The 22,815-nt window shown below is 50.0% G+C and overlaps 2 protein-coding genes and 1 non-coding gene across 5 annotated transcripts in view; 1 reads left to right on the forward strand and 2 right to left on the reverse strand.

Moving 5' to 3' along the window:
• Nucleotides 1–3,299: 3,299 nt before the first annotated feature.
• Nucleotides 3,300–3,405, reverse strand: LOC115064232. The gene has a single exon (XR_003844056.1). It is a non-coding gene; the product is annotated as a U6 spliceosomal RNA (small nuclear RNA).
• Nucleotides 3,406–12,698: 9,293 nt separating this feature from the next.
• Nucleotides 12,699–15,219, forward strand: Myog (myogenin). The gene is made up of 3 exons (XM_021198611.1): nt 12,699–13,230; nt 13,797–13,878; nt 14,377–15,219. The coding sequence occupies exons 1-3, from the start codon at nt 12,760–12,762 to the stop codon at nt 14,496–14,498; spliced, it is 675 nt and encodes a 224-aa protein (XP_021054270.1). The 5' UTR covers nt 12,699–12,759; the 3' UTR covers nt 14,499–15,219.
• Nucleotides 15,220–21,104: 5,885 nt separating this feature from the next.
• Ppfia4 (PTPRF interacting protein alpha 4) overlaps nt 21,105–22,815 on the reverse strand; it is a 45,555-nt gene continuing 43,844 nt past the window's right edge. For 2 of the 3 annotated variants that reach the window (XR_003843876.1, XR_003843875.1), the window contains 3 exons: nt 22,020–22,197; nt 21,757–21,865; nt 21,105–21,560 (listed from right to left, as the gene is read on the reverse strand). Coding sequence is in view for 1 of the 3 variants with exons in the window: in XM_029538653.1 (XP_029394513.1) it covers nt 21,511–21,560; nt 22,020–22,197 (228 nt within the window). In the remaining 2 variants the exon portion in view is untranslated. The remainder of the gene's footprint in view (nt 21,561–21,756; nt 21,866–22,019; nt 22,198–22,815) is intronic. The other variant, XM_029538653.1, reaches the window with a different exon arrangement.

Below are 22,815 nucleotides of genomic sequence, written 5' to 3' on the forward strand. Positions count from 1 at the left end.
GACAAGAACTACTACTCTTGTTCTTTGGACTGTCCCATCTGACGGAGGGCAGGGCAGGAGGATTTGAACTCACTGATAAGGGAACTAGCCAGGAAGGATGGGACACGCCTATTTTCTCAGCTCAAACTGAACAGTCTGGCTCAAGAGTCTCTCAATCCAGCCGGGCATGGTGGCGCACGCCTTTAATCCCAGTACTCGAGAGGCAGAGGCAGGCGGATTTCTGAGTTTGAGGCCAGCCTGGTCTACAGAGTGAGTTCCAGGACAACTAGAGCTATACAGAGAAACCCTGTCTCTAGAGTGAAATAAAGATAAAGGGAGACCTGGACAGTGCTGGCCAGAAGGCAGACACTCTGGCTCCCGGTGGACTCTGGGTAACCAGGGGCAGTTTGGGATGGATAGGCTACCTGAGTTGTTTGGTGTCTTACTTGGAGCTCAAGGCCCAGGAATGAGGGTCCTCAGACCCTGTCTGGAAGAGCAAGCCTGCTGAGCTGATGCATCAGCCAGCCAGGAACAAAGGCAGTGGGTGAGACCCCCCCCCCCCCAAGGATGAAGGCCAAGATGAGAGAGGGGAAGTTGGATGAACCACTCAAGGAAGTGAGTGAGAGATCAAGAGGAAGCTCACTGAACCAACAGGCATTGCTGTGGTGGTGGTGGAGGGGGCGGGGAACTAGGCACATCCACCATGAGCCTTTCTTCCTTTGGTGGTGGGGTAGGGGTGGGGCTGCTGGAGTACAAGGCCTGGGATGAGATGTATCTAGGGACCTGGTAACCACACACCAGTCACTGGGATCCTGAGCTCAGGATGGGACAGTCCCTTCTCCACCACAGCAGTCTCAGGAATCCCACTCTGTGCTTTGGCTTGAGACAAATGTGAGTTTCTGCTCCTACATAGACCATACCTGTCACATTGCCTGGAGTCATCAGGACAAATCAGAATGAGACACGGTTTAACACAATTCCTAGTCCATTCAACTGTAGTCAGGACATAGGATCATCGCTATGAATATTTCAAATTTACCAAGACTTGGGGTTTTTGTTTATTTGTTTGTTGTTTTTTGGAGGTTTTTGTTTTGTTTTGATTTTTCAGCTCGGTGTATGATCTTGAAAAGTGTCACGTGTGCATTTGGAGGGAAAGAATATTCTATTACTGTTGGGTGGAATATCATGCAAATATCAATTGATAAAACAGACAGGCCTGCACCAGCCCTCTGTTTTCACCCTTGCTTCAGCTACTTGCTCCATCAATTACTGGAGGAGTGTGAGATCTGTAAATGTCTGTATTTGTCTATTTCTCCTTTCAGTTTTTGTTTGATGAGTATTGAAGGCATATTAGATACAGGACCATCACACTCTATGGATGAATCGGCCCCCTTATCATTACGCAATGTGCCTCTTTATCCCTAGTGACTGGAGATAGTGTATTACTGTTTCCACAGCCAGTAGCTCATGTTTTAGGAGGCATCAGTCCATCGTGCTGGGGTCTGGGTACCATGGGGTGCACACCAGTGAAGGCGCGAAGCCAGGGCTCTCCAGGTCTTCGAGAGCTAGAGACAGAAACAAAGCAAAGCTATATGCTCAAGGCCCACCCCAGTGGCCTACAGAAAACAGCTTCGAGGCTCCATAGTTTCCCAATAGCATCACCACAGAGGATAAGTATTCAAATACTTAGACCCACGGTTGCATTTCACAATCAACCACAACACCCTGCAGAATCCATCACTCTCAAATCTTCTTTTATCTGATGCTAATAACGCTGCTACTCTCGCTTCTGAATGGCATTTGCGTTGTATATACCTCCTCATCCTTTGGCTCTCACCGTGTCTACATATTTACTGTAGTTTCTTATGGACAGCCCAAAGCTGAGCATGTTCTTTCAAATCCACTCTCTTCATATTGGTGCGCTTACACATGAGGTTTGGGTTCAATTCTACTATCTCACAAACTGCTTTTAACTTGTCTCATCTCTCCTCTTCTTCCTATTCTAGGTGCTCCGTGTTTAAGCATCCCTACACATCTTTCAGCACACGTTCCTTAGCTAGATCTCTGTGTGTTTTCCTTTTGAGCAGCTACTTTAGTGTTACAACATGCAATTTTAATGGTCACAGTCCACTCTCCATTACCCACCATGTAGAATGGAGAGATGTGATCACAGTATACCGCCATTTCCCACCTTCAGTTTTTGTACTATTGTTATTATATATTGTTGCTATAGACTTCTTAATGCATTATTTTGTTTTAAATATGTAACTATATTTTAAATGTATTTTGAAGTCAAGGTAACAATAGCTTTTTCATGTACTTATTTAGTTACCTTCATTCCTTTAGATACATTTAAGTCTCTGCTTTTTTTTTTTTTTTTTTAAATCAAGTTCTCCTTCTCAAGTTCCCTGCAACATTTCTTGTAGTAAAGATCTGCTGGTGACAAACGCTGCCAACTTCTCTTGGCTGAAAAATCCTTTAATCTCATCACCACTCTCGGAAGCAATTTTCACAGACATACATTGGTTGATGAGTTTGGGTGTTTTTGTTTTCTTTCAGCTTTTGAGCCTGTTCTGCCTCTCCTGGCCTCCCTAGTTCTTAGGTCTTAGTGAGAAATCGGCGGCCATCACTCATTTTCGTTCCTCCATATAGAATGCACTTTGTCTCTCCAGCTGTCTATATCCGTTACATCCCTGGGTCTTAGCAGTTTGGTTGTGACATGTCTCCGTGTGGTTTTCTTCCAGTTTATTCTTTTAGGGGTTGGTTGAATGCAATATATAAATTTGTAATTTTCACCAACTTTTAAAAATTCCATTTTTGTTTTGTTTTGTTTTTTTCGGTTTTTAGAGACAAGGTTTCTCTGTATAGCCCTGGCTGTCCTGGAACTCACTTTGTAGACCAGGCTGGCCTCGAACTAAGAAATTCGCCTGTCTCTGCCTCCTGAGTGCTGGGATTAAAGGCATGCGCCACCATGCCCGGCTCTTTTGTTTTTTCGAGACAGGGTTTCTCTGTATAGCCCTGCTGTCCTGGAACTCACTCTGTAGACCAGGCTGGCCTCGAACTCAAGAGAAATCCACCTGCCTCTGCCTCCCAAGAGCTGGGATTAAAGGCATGCGCCACCACGCCTGGCTCATTTTTTTTTTCTTCTAATTTTCTCTTACCCTTTCTGGGACTCAGTTACATAAATGTAAATCTACTAGATATGCTATTTCCCATGGACCACTGAAGCTCTTTTCTGACTCAGCTGATTCTTTTTAGCCTTTTCCCCTGTTTTATTTTATACAGGTTTATGTTTTCTTTTCTTTTTTTATTTTCTTTTTGTTTGTTTTTTCTGCTTCATGAATTTGCATGTCATCTTTGCGCAGGGCCATGCTAATCTTCTCTGTATCGTTCCAATTTTAGTATATGTGCTGCTGAAGTGAGCACAATGTTCCTTTTCAATAAACCTTATTTGCAGTGTCTAATCATATATTTGTCTATTATGGATTGAGTGATTCATATGTTCCCCACCCCACCCCCAAATTCAAGTTGAATCCTTAACCCCAGTATAATAGGATTTGTAGATGGAGCCTTTGAGACACAATTAGGCAATGATGGTAAAGTCTGTTCCAATGGGATTAGTACTCTCAGAGGAGAAGACCCTGGCTGGGTGTGGTGGTGCATGTATATAACCCCACACGGAAGAGCCTGAAGCAAGGGAAGCAAAGGGTTCAAGGTCATCTTGGACTACACAGAGACAGTGAGAAGGGAGAAAAGGAGGACGAATGAGTGGAGGGAGGGAGAGGGGGGAGAGAGAGAGAGAGAGAGAGAGAGAGAGAGAGAGAACACTCCATGAACATGCCAAGAACAGGCCACCAAATCATGAAGTCATTTTATAAGATACCAAGAAAAAGGAAAACCCCACGGGAACTTGACCATACTGGAACCCTTGCTTTCAAACTGAGCCTCCAGCACTGTCCATGCTGTTGAATCCTTGGGTAGAGCGAGCATATTTACAACAGCTCTTCTAAGGGCCTGAGTGCTACTCTGCCACCCTGTCATTTCTTGAATGAACTGATTCTTCTAGAAGATCCACATTTTTCCTTGTTTCTTAGTTTGGTTTAGTTTCACATGTGTGAGTATTTTGCTGGCTTGGCTGTATGTGCACCACACACACCCATGCAATGCCCACAGAGACCAGAAGAGGGCGTTGGATCCCCTGGAGCTGGAGTTACAGTTGTGATCCTCTGTGTGGGTGGTGGGAGCATACTGGAGTGGGTTGCTAGAGCAGAAAGTGCTCTTAACCTGTTGTCTACTAGTGTTGATAGAATGACCATTGAGAACTTCATCCATCTGATTGCTAGATTTTGTAACAATGTGTCAAAGAGTACTGGGCATTATTTTGCAGGCAGTCACATGAAACTGGAGCCTTTGAGGCTTGTTTTGTGTGTTGTCTGTGTGTTAGGCGTCAAACCCAGGGCCTTATGCATATTAGTGCCCTATCACAGAGCCATAGCCATGCTTTTATGCTTCTGAGGGCAGATGTGGAGTAGCGTTTACTTTACTAAGAAGGTGAATCCCTGCTGTGACTCTGCCAAATGTCCATGTTTTCAGAGAGACTTCTCATTCTGGTTGATTCCTGGTTCTATGGGAATCAAAAAATTGCTAAGACGGAACTTACTGAATATAATTGGATTTAAAAAGTGAAGATAAATTACTGATGAATGGTGGCTTCAGTTAGCAATAAAGGTAGTATCGGAACAGAGGAAATATTTAACGTTAGAAGCCTGTGAGACATCTAAGTGGAGCCGTCTTCCAAAACCATGCATGTGTGATTTGTGACCCAGGGAAGTGATGGCAGCAGAGGAGAGAAGTGGGAGCAGCCTGTCACAGTTAGGAGCGGCTCACAAAACGGTTTGCTCACATGGTCACCGTAGCCTAGGAAGAGAATGGGGTTGCCAAGAAACACAGTAGAAGCTGGGCGTGGTGGCACACGCCTTTAGTCCCAGCACTTGGGAGGCAGAGGCAGGCGGATTTCTGAGTTTGAGGCTAACCTGGTCTACAGAGTGAGTTCCAGGACAGCCAGAGCTACACAGAGAAACCCTGTCTCAAAAATCCAAAAAAAAAAAAAAAAAAAAAAAAAAAAAAAAAAAAAAAAAAAAAAAAAAAAAAAAAAAAAAAGAAAGAAAGAAAGAAAGAAAGATGGTAGATAAGAACACAGGAACAGAGGTAGCCTTCTAAAAAGTGGCCGGAAGGAAAGCAAAAGGAGGAAGAAGAGGCGGAAAAGAGAGCAAGAGATAAGAGAAGACCAACGCTGGAAGGCTTTAGGGGCACAAAGAGTTTCAAGTTTCCAGAATGGTATTGTCCACACCTCCAGAGGTCACAGGGCAATCCAGTGAGATACAGACAATGCCTCTGAGGTAATCTGCTGAGGGTCTCTGTTCAGCCTAGGAAGAGTGGTCTTAGTGACCCAGGGGTGATAGGGGACAGTGGGCAGGCAAGTGAGCGGGAGGTGAGAAAATATTAACTCCTCTTTCTAGAAATGTGGGAAGGAAGGGAAAGCTAGTGAGGAGACATGGCTGAGAGATCTTTATGACGGAAAGGATTCCAGCACACGTATTAGCTCAGAAGAAAGGACAGCAGATAAAGACGTTCTCAGATCAGACAAGAAGAACGGAAGACTTCCCTTAGTCTCTACAGAGACAAATTGGCAGGGAAGCGTTAGTCATAGCCTCCATCTTAAAGACAGAAGCATAAAGCCTAGTGTGGAAGAAATTTACAGCAAACCACACAGCTCTGGAGTTGACAGAAAAGATCCCCCACACACACCCTGACTTTCTGTGCCAGAAGACTCCCTTGAATGACTCTGGAGCCCTAGGCAGTCCTTCAGAAATCTAGAGAAAGCCAGTGTGGGTCAGGGCTGCCAAGAAGACAATGTAAGATGCATTCTGGGAAGGGGTCGCTGTCGGCAGAGGGATGGAGCAGAGGGCAGAGCCAGGAAAAAGCAAAGACATCTCCACCCAGGCAGCAGCTGCTCGCAAATATGTCACAACTTGTCAAAGAGGCAGAAATAGAAGCAGTTTGGGGAGTGGAAGGGGGTGGGGTAGCATGCTATGGCTTCTGAAGCCACGTAGAAGGTGACCAGGAAGGAAGGGAGACAATCAGGGAGGCTGAGCCAGAAGTGAGTGTGTGAGGTTGAGCGTGGGAGCAAAAGTGAATTGGGGACAACATTCCCTAAAGAAACCGGTCCTGCCCGACCCCAGCGGTTCAGTCTTCCGGTCAAGACCAACCGACAGAGCAGGCCTCTAGCTGAGAGAGTAGCTTAGCAGTGGAGCACCTGCCAGCGGTGGAGCACCTGCCTAGTGTGTATGCCCAGGCCTTGGCTTCTGAGCCTAGTACCTCAGAACCAAACTAATTAACAGCAGCCACAAAAACACATCGCCTCCCTACCCCAAGTACATATTCCCTACAGAGAAGGATCTATGCAGCCAGATTTCCAGTTTTGAAAGAGTTTATCAGGTACGCAGCAAACAAAAGTAAAAGAAGTTATCAAGCAGAGAGAAACTGTCGTCAGACTGGGCACTTCCAGCATCTGCAGAAGTGACTGAGGAGGCCCTGGAGAAAGAATCACTCTGAAGGGGCTGGCGAGATGGCTCAGTGGGTAAGAGCACTGAGTGTTCTTCTGAAGGTCCTGAGTTCAAATCCCAGCAATCACATGGTGGCTCACAACCACCCGTAATGAGATCTGACTCCCTCTTCTGGTGTGTCTGAAGACAGCTACAGTGTTCTTAGATATAATAATAAATAAATCTTTGGGCGGAGCGAATGGAGCCAACCAGAGCCAGCGGGGTTGACCAGAGCAAGCAGATGTCCTAAAATTCAGTTCCCAACAACCACATGAAGGCTCACTTCTACAGTGTACTCATAAACAGAAAATAAATCTTAAAAAAAAAAAAATACCATTTATAAAAAAAAAAAAAAAATCACACTGAAGTTCCCAACTGAGAGATTTCCAGTCAAAGTGAGACATTCTGTCCATTTTGGATGTCTCTGGCCTCCTGTTCCCACTGCAGACATGTTTTATACCATGGGATAGAGGACAGCAGCCCCGGCTGGAAGTGGTTTACCTTTATCCAGTCCCCAGGGCACAGTCCTCTTACCCGTAGTCGCTTGCTACACTCTTTGCTCCCTGTTTCAGACCCAGGGGCCAGCCTGCCCTAAGACACGGAGCCTTGAAGGACACTTGAAATCAACATGGAGTTTGAGGTGGAGTGGGAGAGGTTCCTCGATCCCAGAGTCTGCTTTCAACAAGTGCAAACTGCACATGACAGTTCACCCATATGATTTCTCTTAAGCCCACCGGCACTTCCTCCAGGTCTACAGGTTGAGCTGAGGGGAAAGGGTAGTTGTTTAGATCATTGGTTCCAGCATCTTGGTTTATGGGTGGGCAAACTGAGAACCAGAGAGGGGACAAGACAGCATCACACCCTGTCTCGTATCTCTTTATCCATCCACTTAAATTCCTGACAGCTTTTGTCCCAACCAGGAAGTAAAGAGCCTGTTGTGATGGGGGTTGGGAACACTCATAGTCTTCGCCCTTATTCCCAAAGGTCCCACAGTGCCAGGCCCTGGGTTCCCATTGCTGTGTGCTCTGCTGTGCCTTGTTCCAGTTATTTGGAACACCAGCTCTCTGCTTTGTCTCCAACAATCACCTTTCCTGACCCCAAGTCTGTTGGAACCCAACTTCTGCCTCCAGGCCTGCCCCTTTCCCCACCCCAAAGCCAAAGATTCTTGAAGGGTGATCCTGGCTCTGAGCTCCAGATTCCAGGCAGGGCTGGGATTTCCCCGTGGCTACCTGATACTTAGCCCTTATGGAAACAACGTGGTCCAAGCAAGGCCAGGGTCTCTAAGCTCTGTTCCCATCTGCCTCCAAACCTTGTCCCAAGGCCTCAGTCTCTCTCCTCATTTTCCTCTCTATAAGTGCTTCCCCTGAGGTCTCTCTGTATTCTCCTGATGTCCACAGGCACATGACCCTGCCCTCCCCCAGAGACTGTGTACACACCTACTGTGCCCCCTCCTCACTTGCAGCGGCACAGAGGGAGAAGGGTTCAATCCCAAGGTCTAAGCTCAAGTCTTCAAATCAGTGACACCCCTGGTCCTCAGCATTCTTGAACAAGTCTCTTTTCTGGACCTCCATCTCCTCCTGTGTAGGAGGAGGATGGACTGGTTAGCCCTCAGCTGCCTTGCGGCTTTGATGGTCTATGATGCTGTGATCTGGTTCCACCCTGTTAAAAAGCTACTGCCCTCAGCTGTAGCTCTGATGGCCTGTGATGCTGTGATCTGTTGGGACCCCGCTAAAAAGCTACTGTCTCATAAGTAGTGTCGGTTTGCACATCGTATTTATGCATACTTACTGAAGCATATACATACATATTACTGAGACCCAATCCCCACGTAGTCCCAATAATAATTCTCTTCCCTGAGAAAACAAAAGGAGAGGGTTGCTTGGAGAGGCCAGGGGCTCCCCTCTCTATACCTGCTTGCTCCTCCATTCCCAAGCCCATGAGACTCCAGAGTGAGAACTGTGCCTTGATTTTAGTCAGGCAACCTGGCAACCCAGGGCAGCCCATCAGTAGGGACTAGAGCAGGGTTGGAGGCCAGACCTCCATGGTGGTACTCAGCTGAAGGAGAGGGAACAGGGAGCAGGTGAAGGGGATTTCTGAAACCTGATGCTACCATGCAAATGAGGTCAGCCCGGCATGCAAATGAACAAAGTCAAGTTGAGATGGTCAGGGTGGGAGGCTCACAGCCTGGGTCTGAAGCCTTTGTAGGGGCTGGGGGCTTCCTCTGGAGAAAGCATGGCGGCCTGAGGAGGCTACAGTAGGGGCAGGGGACCCCTCTGTGCCCACACAGCAGGGGTAGGGATTAAGCTTGGACGCCCTGCTGTCAGGTCAGAGCTGATGGATCACCACTGATGGTGGAGCACAAAGGAGCTCTGTGCCTGGCACCAATGTGTTCCCGTCCATCAGAGGGCAGCTAGAGGGGTGCTGAGGTATGCAGGGGAAGAAGACCAAGGAACAAGGTGTCCAAAAGGCCAGTACCCCCACCTCTACATTGGGATTTCGGAAGACTCTTACCATTTCAGTTCCCAAAGTATCTTTGCCTTCAGTGGGACCTGGCATGATCGTCAGCCCACATCATCTGGACATACACAAAGAAAGACAGCTACAGACAAGGATTCGCTGAGACCCAGAGACACAACTCCCAGCCCCACCCGCATCAAACAGGAGCAAACATCACACTTACATCCTGGGGTGCTTCCTGCAGACCAGAGCTATGTCTAGTCACTGCCCTCATGCCCACCCAGGGACCAACACAGAGCAGGGGTTGAACAGAAGAAGGAGAAAGAGACTCTATTTCTCTTCTGGGTTAGACTTGTCCCTTTTCTAGCCCTCCCCCTTGTCACGCACCACTCTCTACCTTGGAAAGGTGAATTTTAGTACACGATTGTCACTCAACTGCGAGCACAGGGTAGCAGGTAGATGACATCCTGTTCATGTCACCTGGTACCCAATGCACAGTTTCTCGATTGAAATAATGGGCGGGGGGGGGGGAGGGCAGTGGGTGGTAAGCAGGTGGTAGTGCACAACTTTAATCCTAGCACTTGGGAGGCAAAGGTAGGGGGAATCTCTGTGAGTTTGAGGCCAGTCCTGTTCTACAGAGTGAGTTCAGGATAGAGGTACACAAAGAAACCGTGCCTCAAAAAAAAAAAAAAAAAGGAAGAGGGTTCTCTCCCCCTGATCCTGGCCCCGGGCCATAGGGTCAGTGTAGACACCTGATTTGAGGAGCACAAGGCTAAGAATGGGTGAGAACACAGAAACAGAGAGATGGCAATGCAGGGAATAAGTCTTGTATTCATTGGGTGTTTTGATGTGCTGGGTACGCACAGGTGCACATGTGGACACACACAGGTGCACATGTGGACACACACAGGTGCACATGTGGACACACACACACAGCATTTGCTGCCATTTTGAAACATGAGTGTTTCCCCAGTTAAATCCACCCTCTTAACCGTGAGCCAAAGGTTCAGACCTTTATCATCTCACTCCTGGATTATTGTCGTGCAAGGTTGGGATGGGGTAGGGTAATGAGGTTTTCTGGCCTCAGTACTCAAGTCTCTCCATACCCAGTCGAACCTCTTACCCTCACAGACTTGTTTTCAGTCACCACCACCCTGAGATCCACACACACTGATTGCCCATGCACCTTCCTCTTCTCACCTCTTCACGTCCTCATTCTGCTGATTCCCCAAGACCTGGTCCAGGACTTGCCTCCTCCGCAGCCCTCCTAGGAGGCTTAGCCTCCAGTGACTTTGCCACTTGTTTGCAAGCGATCCTCGTTGTCCCTATTTGTTTTTGCTCTTTTTATTTTGTCTGAGACAACTAGCCCAGACTAGCCTGGAGCTGGCAATCCTCCCGCCTTGGCCCTTCCAAGTACAGAATTAAAGGTATGTGCCACCATGCCTACCCAGCTTTCAGCTGCCTCACTGGCTGCAACAGTAACAGCTTTGCGATGGGGCATTCCCTGCTGAGGGTCCAGGCTCTTGTACCAGGCAGCAGGGTCCTTCAAGGCATCAAAGAACAAGTCCTTTCTGTTCCCACTTCAGAGGAAGAACACAGATTGTTTAGGGGTAAGTGGGATTGGGTCCCCCAAGGACAAAAGATACAATTTGGCAGTTTCCCCAGCAGGTGTGGCGTCCCTCTCTTTTAGGGCTCACAGGGCTGGAGTATAACCTGAAGCAAGGGCAATGAGGGGGACAGGGTGTTGACCGTGACTATTCTCTGTCTAGGTTTAGAACCCATAATAATGTGCTCCACTTTGTATCCCCAAGTAAAGTCAAGAACTGACTTAAGGCCTGTGTGTCCCAATTTGCTTGGGGCTCTTTTATTGTCCAGTATGTCCCCCCTCACACGCCTGTTTCCTCCTTTAAAAGACAGCCCTTTCTTGGCTCATCTCTGTGGCTTAAGAGAGGAGAAAAGGCCAGTCCTTCAAACCTCACACAGCTCTCAGGGCTGCTATGAAGGGACCCCTCCCTGAGCACCGCCCCCCACCCCCCAGACAGCTCCACCCTTCCCCTATTGTCCTGACTGGTAGTTACGATGTATCCATCTCCTCCTCCATTGGAACAGGGATAGCAGAACAGATCACACCTAATCTGCAGGGTCCTGGGGAAAATTCTGAGCCATAGGTTTATTGCTCAAAATCCAGAATTCCTAAAGCTCCAGGTCAGTGGAATAGGCTGTCATGTGACAGCCACAGGCAAAGAGATTCGGGAATCAGAGGTCAGGTGAAAGGTGGCCAGAGACCTGCACACCACACTTAGAACTGGTCCTCCCTGACTACCAATGCCTCTCCTGAGGGATCTTCTGGCTGATGGAGGCCAGGATTCAATGGGAATGGCCCCTCCCCCACCTGACACTCTAGAGTTGTATGACACAGCAAAGGTGATGCCTCAGGCTGGAAGGAATAGAAGAAGCCAGCCTGGTGGCCCAGGACAGACACAAACGACGCAAAGGACTCTTTCTCCTTAACAACCCTTCTACAGAAAAGAAAGAGTCAAAATGATTCTAGTATCAGAAGACATCACTGAGGGGAAAGCACAGAGGAGATGACTGAGAGAGTCAGACGGGACTGAACAGCTCTTTTTTTTTTTCTTGTTTTTGCCTTTTTTTTTTTTTAGATTTNTTTNTTTATTATAATGTAAGTACACTGTAGCTATCTTCAGACACTCCAGAAGAGGAAGTCAGATCTTGTTAAGGATGGTTGTGAGCCACCATGTGGTTGCTGGGATTTGAACTCTGCACCTTTGGAAGAGCAGTTGGGTGCTCTTACCCGCTGAGCCATCTCACCAGCCCTGACTGAACAGCTCTTGACTAGGGAAGAAGAAGGCAATGGAGTCTGTGGGTTCTAATCCTTGCTAAACACCTACTTCACCTGACCCCTACTACTTAAGCCCCCCCTCCTTACTTAAGAAGTCCTTGTGTTCTCTTACTTCAATCTACCCCCAACATCATGAGACCTGGTCAAAGAAGCTGTAGAAACCCAAAAGTTGAATCCATTTGCCCTTCTGGGTGTCTGTCTTTGCCTCCGTGGACCCTAGGGACACACACACACACACACACGCACACGCACACGCACACGCACGCGCACGCGCCCCAAATCTGGAGTGGTCCTGATGTGGTGGTGGTAGGTCTTTAGGAGTCTCATGGGACATAGTACGGTTTAAGGTGCTGCTGAGAGGAAGGAGAAGGCTAGGTGGGTTGTGACCGTCCAAGACAACCCCTTTCTTGTTCCCTTCCTGCCCTGTCCACCAGCTGCCTTGGACCATAGAGGAGAGCAGGCAGGAGGCCTGGGTAGGAGTAATTGAAAGGAGCAGATGAGACGGGGGGAATGCACCCACCCCCACCTTCCCTGCCCCACAGGGGCTGTGGAGAAATGAAAACTAATCAAATTTCAGCCGACGGCCTCCCGACCCGTGCACAGGAGCCGCCTGGGCCAGGGGCAGGCCTGCAGGGTGGGGTGGGGGCAAAAGGAGAGGGAAGGGGAATCACATGTAATCCACTGGAAACGTCTTGATGTGCAGCAACAGCTTAGAGCGGGGCTCAGGTTTCTGTGGCGTTGGCTATATTTATCTCTGGGTTCATGCCAGCAGGGAGGGTTTAAATGGCACCCAGCAGTTGGCGTGAGGGGCTGCGGGAGCTTGGGGGCCAGTGGCAGGAACAAGCCTTTTCCGACCTGATGGAGCTGTATGAGACATCCCCCTATTTCTACCAGGAGCCCCACTTCTATGATGGGGAAAACTATCTTCCCGTCCACCTTCAGGGCTTCGAGCCCCCGGGCTATGAGCGGACTGAGCTCAACTTAAGCCCGGAAGCCCGAGGGCCCCTGGAAGAAAAGGGACTGGGGACCCCTGAGCATTGCCCAGGCCAGTGCCTGCCGTGGGCATGTAAGGTGTGTAAGAGGAAGTCTGTGTCGGTGGACCGGCGGAGGGCAGCCACACTGAGGGAGAAGCGCAGGCTCAAGAAAGTGAATGAGGCCTTCGAGGCCCTGAAGAGGAGCACCCTGCTCAACCCCAACCAGCGGCTGCCTAAGGTGGAGATCCTACGCAGCGCCATCCAGTACATTGAGCGCCTACAGGCCTTGCTCAGTTCCCTCAACCAGGAGGAGCGCGATCTCCGCTACAGAGGCGGGGGCGGGCCCCAGCCCGTGGTAAGTGGCTGGTGCACCAGATCCAGGGATAGGGCCAGAGGGAGGTGCCTGGTCAGCCTCGGGCCACCAGAGCTAGAACAGGTGCAGAGCAGGGCCCTTGGGATCCCTGAACCCCTTTCCTTGTCGGCTAGACTGTCCAGTGGCTTTCTGGGCTCATACTGTTTCCAGACCAGACAAAGGCAGTGGATATAAATACAGATGGGGCAGGGTGGACTGGCACAGAACAGAAGGGGCCCGGAAACGAGCCTGCAGTAAGGGCTTAAGTGAGCCTAGGCGAAAATGAGGGAAAGCGGCCAAAGAAACCTGCTTTGTCCCAAGTCCACAGCCTTCATATTTGACCTGACAAAACACATTAGAATGCCCACAGGCCAAAATACTCTGGTTTACCACCCTTACCCCCGAAATGAAGGCGAAATTCTCATCCTAGAAGCTAGGAAAGACCTAGAAGTAGGATGTCTATGGTAACATTCTAGGGTAGGTAATTGACCCTGTAACGCAGGCAGAGCGAAATACCTGAGACTGGTAGTAGACTTGACCTTGGACCTTGGGCCTTGTCTTGTATGCAGGTGCCCAGTGAATGCAACTCCCACAGCGCCTCCTGCAGTCCGGAGTGGGGCAATGCACTGGAGTTCGGTCCCAACCCAGGAGGTAAGTGAATCCTGACCCCGGTAACATGGCTCAAATCCCTTAGTCCCTAACTAGACTGGGCTTGTGCCCTTACCATAAGCCCTGTTCTAGTCACCCTCCAGCAGCTTTTCCAGGAACTTGCTGACCTGAGGGCCCCAAATGGTGGGCTAGAGACCCTGTGCCTCCCAGTAGCCTTGATCAGCTAAAGAGTAGTCAGAGCCTCCAGCAGCCTCCCTGCTGGTGTCTGACCTCAGGGAGAAGAGCCTGCCCCTGCCCCAGGAGTCCCTGAGTCAGTGCTGTAAAACTGGGCCCTGGGCCTTAGGGAGAGCCACTTCCAAAACCTAACTATGCTAGGGGATTTCAGAAGCAGCCTACAAGCATACATGGGGAGTGCTAGTGGCTGGGGCGGGGGGGGGGGCACTCCTGAGTCAGCCTTACCCATTTTGTCCTGGAGAACCTGTGTCATCAAGGGTCCCATACCCCTTGCCCAGGAAACATTCCCCCACCTTCTCCTTACAGATCATTTGCTCGCAGCTGACCCTACAGACGCCCACAACCTGCACTCCCTCACGTCCATCGTGGACAGCATCACCGTGGAGGATATGTCTGTTGCCTTCCCAGATGAAACTATGCCCAACTGAGCTTGTCTGCCAGGCTGGGTGTGCATGTGAGCCCCCAAGTTGGCGTCAAACGCCATCACTTCTATAGCAGGGGGCTTTTACGTGGGGGCTGTCCTGATGTCCAGCCACACGCCAGACTCCCCACTCCCCATTCACCCAGCCCAGCAAGGGAATTTATCTGACTCCTTAAAGCAGAGAGCATCCCCTTCCAAGAAGAGAAAGATGGAGTCCAGAGAGCCCCCTTGTTAATGTCCCTCAATGGGGCAAACTCAGGAGCTTCCTTTTTTGTTTATCATAATATGCCTCTAATTCCACCCCCCAAATGAGACAGTTTGAGAGACGTGAGTGTCCTGACCTGGACAAGTGCGCACATCTGTTCTAGTCTCTTCCTGGAGCCAGTGGCTGGGCTGGGCCTGCGCTGAGTTGAGAGAGAAGGGGGAGGAGCTATACGGTTCCAAAGTCTCTGGGGGGCCAAGCATTTGCAGTGGATATTGGGAACCTTCCAGTGCTTTATGTATTGTTTATTGTTTTGTGTGTTGTTTGTAAAGCTGCCATCTGACCAAGGTCTCCTGTGCTGATGATGCCCGGGGACAGGCAGGGAAGGGGGTGGGGGCTCTTGGGGTGACTTCTTTTGTTAACTAAGCATTGTGTGGTTTTGCCAATTTTTCTTTTGTAATTCTTTTGCTAACTTATTTGGATTTCCTTTTTTAAAAAAAACGAATAAAGACTGGTTGCTATCAGAGCGTCTGCAATGGTATTATCAAGAGGGGCGCCACCAAAACTCTGCACCTTTCCCTTGGAGGTCCAAATGGAAGGGGGGGTGGATCATATGAGTGGAGCTGCAGTCCTGAGCTTGTTGTTAGTCGCAGGAGCCAGGTGGTGCACAGCTTGGGGAAAGACCAGATTCCTTAGAAATCCTGGGCCCACAGAGGCAGGCCTGCGAAACACTCTGTTGTACTTTAATTCAGATGTCGTCATTCACAATCCACCGTGCTCCAATTCACAGCCCAGTAGGTCCACTGCACATGCTCGCCACGTGCCTTGTGCCCAGCCCACACCTAGGGCTAGGGGTGTAGAACTGGGTTTTCAGGACGTTTCTTCCTCAGCTCCATCTCTCCTCTGGATCCATGTCACCTTAAGCTCCACGGAGAAGTAGGAAGTGACTATACAGAACAAATGGGGTCAGACGCTGTCATTTCTTCGCAGGACAAACAGCATGTCCCCTGACCACCTTCTGCCCTTCCCTGCAGGCACAGGGATATTCCTGTCCCCAACTACAGCTCAAAGATGAGGAGATTCTGCTAAGGGAGCCAGAGACAAAGAACAATCAGCCAGGGTTCTCCTCATTTGGATTTTTTTTTTTTTCAAAGACTGGCTTCCTAAGGGGAGAAGGTGGATGGAAACCTGAAAGCAAGCGCACCAGTAGAGACTGTGTAAGGATTAACACTGGGTCTAAAAGAACTATGATCAGAACACCAACTTCAAATTTGCTGTTGTGTTGTACGGTTTCCTGGAGATTATTTCCAAACCACTGAAGAGAGGGTTTCACTATATGGTGTATCCTGGGTCCCCTTCAGTCCTCTCAGGCCCTTTGTCAACTGACCTGAGCCAGTTTAAGAGAGCAGGCATTGATGGCCATTCTGCCCTTGCTCAAGCTCAGCTGGGCCCCTCCCCCCAACTGCCCTCCCTAAAGAAGATAGCATGAGAAAGGCTTGGTGGAGCCCCGGTAACTCGAGGGGGTAAGAAGCTGGAGAGGATAGATTCCATCAGGGTCTGATTATCTTGAATAAACAATCAAGCATCCTGGTGTGTGGGATTTTCTTCCTTTTGAGTTTGTGTCATTGGATTTACAGTCTTTCAGATAGCCTGAAGAGGAATACTTATGTCTAGCTTTGAGCTTCTGACCCTGGGGCAAAGTAAGTGCCTGCATTACCAATTCCTATCTCTGGTCTAGTGTGCTCCCTTAGGCCCACCAAAATACCCAACTGTGCAACCAAAGAGAGCTCCTCTCAGATTTGTGCGCTCTGCCCCAGTGCCTCCCAGTGTTGAGTGGATTCTCCCTGACTGCCTTCAGTTGTGACATGGCTGTCCCTTGTCCTCCTAGGCCCCTACAAGGGTCTAGTGCTGGCCAAAAGCAAGGATCCTCAATGAATACCCAGCAGCTCATGGGCTCCAGTTGCTAGAGACTGTGTTAAAGTCCATGCTTTTCACACTTGAAAAAGAGAACAAAGGTCACTGGAGTCAGGTGACCCTTGTGTAAACACAGCTTGAAAGTCCTCAAGTTATAATACACCAGCACAGCTCAGATGTGAATGACTAACCCTGCTATCCAAGAGTCCAGAATATTTTCATAAAATAAATGTTATTAAGCATAAAGTTTTCCTTAAATTAACAAACTCTCAGCCTTCACAATAGAATTACAGATAACAGTCACATTAATGAATAACGAGGTGGAGTTCTTTAGGGAAATTAACTTAAATTACATCATCTGTGGAGGTAACTACAATAAATCAAACTGGGCTATTTTGCAATAGCAGCAGCAATGGGAAAGTTGTGGTGGTTTGAATAGGCTTGGTCCAGGGGGTGTTTGGAGGTATGGCCTTGTTGGAGTAGCTGTGACCTTGTCCACTTGTGGACAGTAAGTGTGTCACTGTGGGTGTGAGCTTTGAGAGCTTCCTCCTAGCTGCCTGAAGATGCCAGTCTTTTCCTAGCAGCCTCCAGATGAAGATGTAGAACTCTCAGTTCCTCCAGCCCCATGCCTACCTGGACGCTGCCATGCCCCCACCTTGATGATAATGGACTGAACCTCTGAACCTGTGAGCCAGTCCTAATTAAATGTTGTCCTTATAAAAGGACGTGGTGTCCGCTCACAGCAGTACAAACCTAACCAGACACAAGTATCTGCTTTTATTAATATTCATCAACAATTCTCCAGGATGAGGTCAGTCAATCCACTCATTCAATGTAGCGATCAAAGAGACCGATCTAAGGGGGTGATGTCACAGCCCAGCACAGTAGACAGTCAAGGAGACAGCACGTGTCTCTGTGCAACATGTATAGAATGTTCATGGGGCTGAAGCATGTTGGCTACCTAATTCCACTGCAGCACCAGCTACTGCCTCCCAGGAGAGACTTGGAAAGAAACTGAAGGGTCAAAGCCGTCACTGAGTGGCCTTCTACAAGGGACATTGGTGAACATAACATTTCTGAGTTATGTAAACTGGTGGCAAGAGGGGACCAGGGATCCAAGCCATGAATAACTTTTTTTAAATTAATTAATTTATTTATTTGTGTGTGTGTGTGTTGGGTTTTTGTTGTTGTTGTTGTTTTTACTTATTCACTTTACATACCTCTCCCTCCCAGTCACCGCCTCCCACAATCCTTTCCCCACCCACCCTCCCCTTCTCCTCTAAGCTCCTCTCTGTATCCTCTCCCAGCCATGGAACTTCAAATCTCTGGGAGCTTGAAGAGCCTCTTAAAGCCACCCAGGGGAGGGACTGGACCCTGAACTAAAGTCAAGGAGACCTACTGTGGTGGTTTAAGTAAGAATGACTCCCAGTGGCTGATAGCTGAATGCTTGGTGTCTTAGGGTTTCTATTCCTGCACAACATCATGACCAAGAAGCAAGTTGGGGAGGAAAGGGTTTATTCAGCTTACACTTCCACACTGCTGTTCATCACCAAAGGAAGTCAGGGCTGGAACTCAAGCAGGTCAGGAAGCAGGAGCTGATGCAGAGGCCATGGAGGGATGTTCTTTACTGGCTTGCTTCCCCTGGCTTGCTCAGCCTGCTCTCTTATAGAACCCAAGACTACCAGCCCAGGGATGGCACCACCTACAAGGGGCCCTCCCCGTTTGATCACTAATTGAGAAAATGCCTTACAGCTGGATCTCACGGAGACAGTTCCCCAACTGAAGCTCCTTTCTCTGTGATGACTCCAGCCTGTATCAAGTTGAAACACAAAATCAGCCAGTACACTTGGTCTCTGGTGGGTGGAACTGTTTACGAAGGATTAGGAGGTGTGATCTTGTTGGAGGAGGTGTCTGTGGTTGGCTTTCAGGTTTCAAAAGCTCATGCCATCCTAGTTAGCTCTCTCTGCCTCTTGGTTATTGTCTCAACAGTTAAGTAACTCTCAGCTAGTTCTCTGACTATGCCTACCTGCCTGCTTGCCTGCCTGTCCTGCTCCCCACTTTAACCCCCTGAAACTGTATGCAAGCACCCAAGTAAATGATTTTTTTAAAAAAAAATAAGTTGCCTTGATCATGGTATCTTAACTAAGACAGCTACTGAAATGCCGAGATATACAGAGGAAGCTGGGTGGCAGCGGTAGCAGGCTCAGTGTGAAAGGGTCCAAGAAGAGTAAGCCTGGACAGATGAGAACAACCAAGCCCAGCAGCAGGTTTCTCACGCCTTCACCCCTTAAGCCCTTGACACAAGCCACCCAAACACTAACTTTCCCATCAAGCCTGTGAGTGTGTAATAAACAGAAGGGTTACATGTTTCAAACCTGATACCTTCCTTCTCAGAGCATAGCAGGGCCAAGGGTCATGAAGTAAAGCTGGATACATCAAATGAACTTAGTGTTCACAAAAGAAAGAGAGAGAGAGAGAGAGAGAGAGAGAGAGAGAGAGAGAGAGAGAAATGGGGTTGGGGGCTAAAGAGATGGCTCAGCGGTTAAGAGCACTGACTGCTCTTCTAGAGGTCCTGAGTTCAAACCCCAGAAACCACATGGTGGCTCACAACCATCCGTAATGAGATCTGACTCCCTCTTCTGGTGTGTCTGAAGACAGCTACAGCGAGGCCAGAGCAAGCAGGCTGGAGTGAGCGGGCCACAGCAAGAGCTGGAGAGTTGGCTGAACAGTTAAGAGCACTGACTGATCTTCTAGAGGTCCTGAGTTCAAATCCCAGAAACCACATGGTGGCTCACAACCATCTGTAATGAGATTGGATGCCCTCTTCTGGGGTGTCTGAAGACAGTGACAGTGTACTAATAACATACATAAAATAAATGAAATCTTTAAAAAAAAAAAAAAAAAAAGGAAGGAAGGAAGAAACTGACGCCATTTGTACATTGTCTTAAAACCAGGATGTTTATTGGTACGTACACACCCGCTCACGCCCACACACACTCACACACACACTCACACACTCACTCCTGAAAGCACTGAGCCAATACAGTACTGAGAAGGGATCTGGTTTGACACAGGAGGCTGGCAGGGAGAGCTTGGGTCACTGGTGACTCTCCAGAGAAAACAGATACTGACAGTGAGGCAGGGCCACACCATGACAGCAGCCTTTCCTCACTGCATGTAGAGCCCCCTATTTTGTCCCCACCCCCACTGACCCTGAATGCACCTGGCTCCCCAAGTGCTACCTAGGACACTGCAAACCATGACAGGGTCACATGGGAGAGGAGTCCCAGAGAAGGAGTCAGGCGGTAGGGCCATGCTCCGCTCCTTCCATCTTAAGACTGGCCCTTCTCTATAACTCTATACTCAGGACCAGGGTTCTCGCGCTCTAACCAGTTCGAGTCCTACTCAGCTGTTTCTCTCTCCATTCCCAGAGGCCTGTCTGGTAGGGAGACAGAAACGGCAGGGTTGAGGATGGGTGGTTGCCTGCCCCAGCCCACCTTAGCTCATTCGATCAGCCCATTAGCCAAACTTCCCTCTGCTGAGCACAAGGCTCAACATCCTTTTCAGACAGGGAGCCCTGGCTCATTTCTCCACCTGTTAGTTTGGCGCCTGTTCAGACTCCCAGTGATGAAATGGCAATCCAGCTACTCCAGTCACCTCCAGGATGGCACTGACTGCTGACCACAAGCACAGTGCAGGCACTCTCCCACCCTCTTCCATTCTATCACCCGCCCTGATACTAGGTCCTGAGCTTTCCCAAGGTTAAGGAATTGGTCCAGAAGAGTGGGGCGACTGATATTCCTCATAAATCTGCCCTGTCCCCACCATGCTGCCAGAAAAAAGCAATTAAAATAACGGAGACAGAGGGGGGATCAAGATTCTCTTGAGTAGCTAGCCCCTTACCCCCAAAAGAACCCTAAAGGAGGACCGGAGGGTATGGGGACACACAAGGGAGCCTGCCTCAGTCCACTTTAGATTTCCTAGACCTGGGACAGGAGTCGCTAAAGGGAAGGCCTCCCCTTTCCCGCACCCCCACTTCAGGGCAGAGTTAACCGTTTGCAAGCTGATCCACTCAATCCAGTAGCAAGCATCATCTGTGGCTGGGGCTGGAGGCATCCCCACTGCCCCTTGGGGGGAAGCACAAAAGGCCATCAGGCCATCTCTCTAGGCAAGGAGTTGAAGAGTTCCCCTTGTCCTCACCCTGGGCCCAAAGCTCTGGGGTCTGTTCCTCCCACACATTTGGGGTTCTGTGTCAGCTTGCGCACAGAGTTTCTACCTTAGTCTTCCTCAGCTCCACTCCTGGCTTTGTCAGAGGGCTTGGGGTATTCTACACCCCTCGTCACCCCACAAGCAAGACTTGCAGGCAAGAGCTACAGACACTGGTGATGGGGTTTAGGAAGGAGGGAATGATACTGAGAGAGGAGGTGGCAAAACCACTCGGACCATCCGGTACGGCCAGAGTGGAGGGGACCAGAAGGCCAATTAGTCCAAGCAGGACAGAGTCCAAAATGGCCTTTTATTGGAAGGGTCATCTCAGTCTTTGGTCCGGGATCCTGGGCCTGGTAAGTCCATAGTCCAGACCAAAACAGATCCGGAAGAGGGAAGGTGGCCACACACTCGGTGCTGTCCTTCCCTCCCTCCCACAGAATCTCAAACACCTACAACCTGGGTGCCCGCCACTCACGGGGAGACCTTGGCCACATCCTCCAGAGACTTACAAAGGGGGAACGAAGTAGGACTCGGATAGTGAGATGCCGAAGGAGTGGATGAGCATATTCTGAGATCCCGGGCAACTGGAAAGTCACAGAGGAGAGACTGGGAGCCAAGGGAGAAAGGGAACGAGCAGGAAGGGTCAGGGCCGGCTGAGCCTGTGAAACCAGGACACCCGCCCTGGGGGCCGTGGCTAGTCCCGGAAGGCGGAGAGCATGTGTCCGTAGAGATAGTGAGAGTGAGCTATGAGAGAAGAGAGAGACAGGCTCTGTGAGTGGAGGTGGTTCCCGGGGCAGGCAGCGGGTAGGTGCGGCATGCGGCCAAGCACGAAGCGAAGCGGGAAGGGCAAGCCGGGCGATGCTGCAGCGAGGGGGCGGCGGCAGGGCGGTCCGGGGCAGCGGCAGGACGGGCGTGCGCAGCCACAGCCTGGCCCACTTACCCCGAGCCGGGGGCGTACCCCCGTCAGACCCGGGGCGGGAGGGTGGGGGGTCAGCAGGAGTAGGTCCGGACCGTGGAGGGCTCCAGTCTCTGCGCCCCCGCCGTCCCGGCTGGCAGGAGTCGGCAGCGGCGGGAGAACACACAGAGCGCGGGTTAGTGCGCGCCCCACCGCAGCGTTAGTGCAGCTCAGCCTCGGCCTCGCCCCTCTCCAGCCCGCTCGGCTCCAGGGTGCGGGGAGGAACCCACTGCCAGTCTGGCACTCACCTTCCGGCATGATCTTCTTAGGCGGGGCGGGCGGAGGCTGCAGCGGACCCAGCGTGGACACACGGAAGCCCGCCGGGAGGGTCTCCGCTGAGGTGCCCAACATGCCACCGCTATGGTGATCCCGAGGCCGGAAGCGTTTCCTCCAGGAGGGTGCTCGACGGAACACCTTCTCTTCCCCCTGCACCAAGGGACATATTGGAGTTGCCAGCCCAGTCCCTAAAGCTCTAAGGGGTACTACTTCCGAACTCCCCCTCTCTAGACCTTAGTGGTTTTGCGTGTAGGATAGACGGGGGCTGAAGATGATTTCAAGGGATCTCAGAGATCCAGCAGGAGGTTCCTCCCTCCTATCAGATCTGGACCAGCAGTGAACTCCTTTGCTCTACCCACCCCAACCTCCTCAAACTGAGCTCGGATAGCCCACTGCTTTTCAAACGTGTTTTTCTTTCCAGACTCTGGGAAGTCATGGGTCAGTCCCAGCCAGCACTGCTCTCCTGTCCTGCTGGGTCCTCCATGTAAGATACTACCCAGGTCGCTAGAAAAACACTGCCAGGGACGAAGACTTCTTGGTTCTGCCACATTACTACTGGCAACATGACTGCTCCGGGCTTCAGTTTTCTTATCTTCAAAGTAGAAATTTCAACATCTGTCTAACCTATTTATTTCTCATGCTGCCTACCCCAGTAAGACCAGAACACACGGACAATGATGAGTCACGTGGCCACAGACAGGCTCCTCCAGAGGATACAGAGAGCAACCCCCACCATCTGTTCCCCATCAATGCCAACCGAGTCTCCAA

Source organism: Mus pahari, chromosome 5, assembly GCF_900095145.1.
Source record: "Mus pahari chromosome 5, PAHARI_EIJ_v1.1, whole genome shotgun sequence".
Classification (NCBI taxonomy): Eukaryota; Metazoa; Chordata; class Mammalia; order Rodentia; family Muridae; genus Mus; species Mus pahari.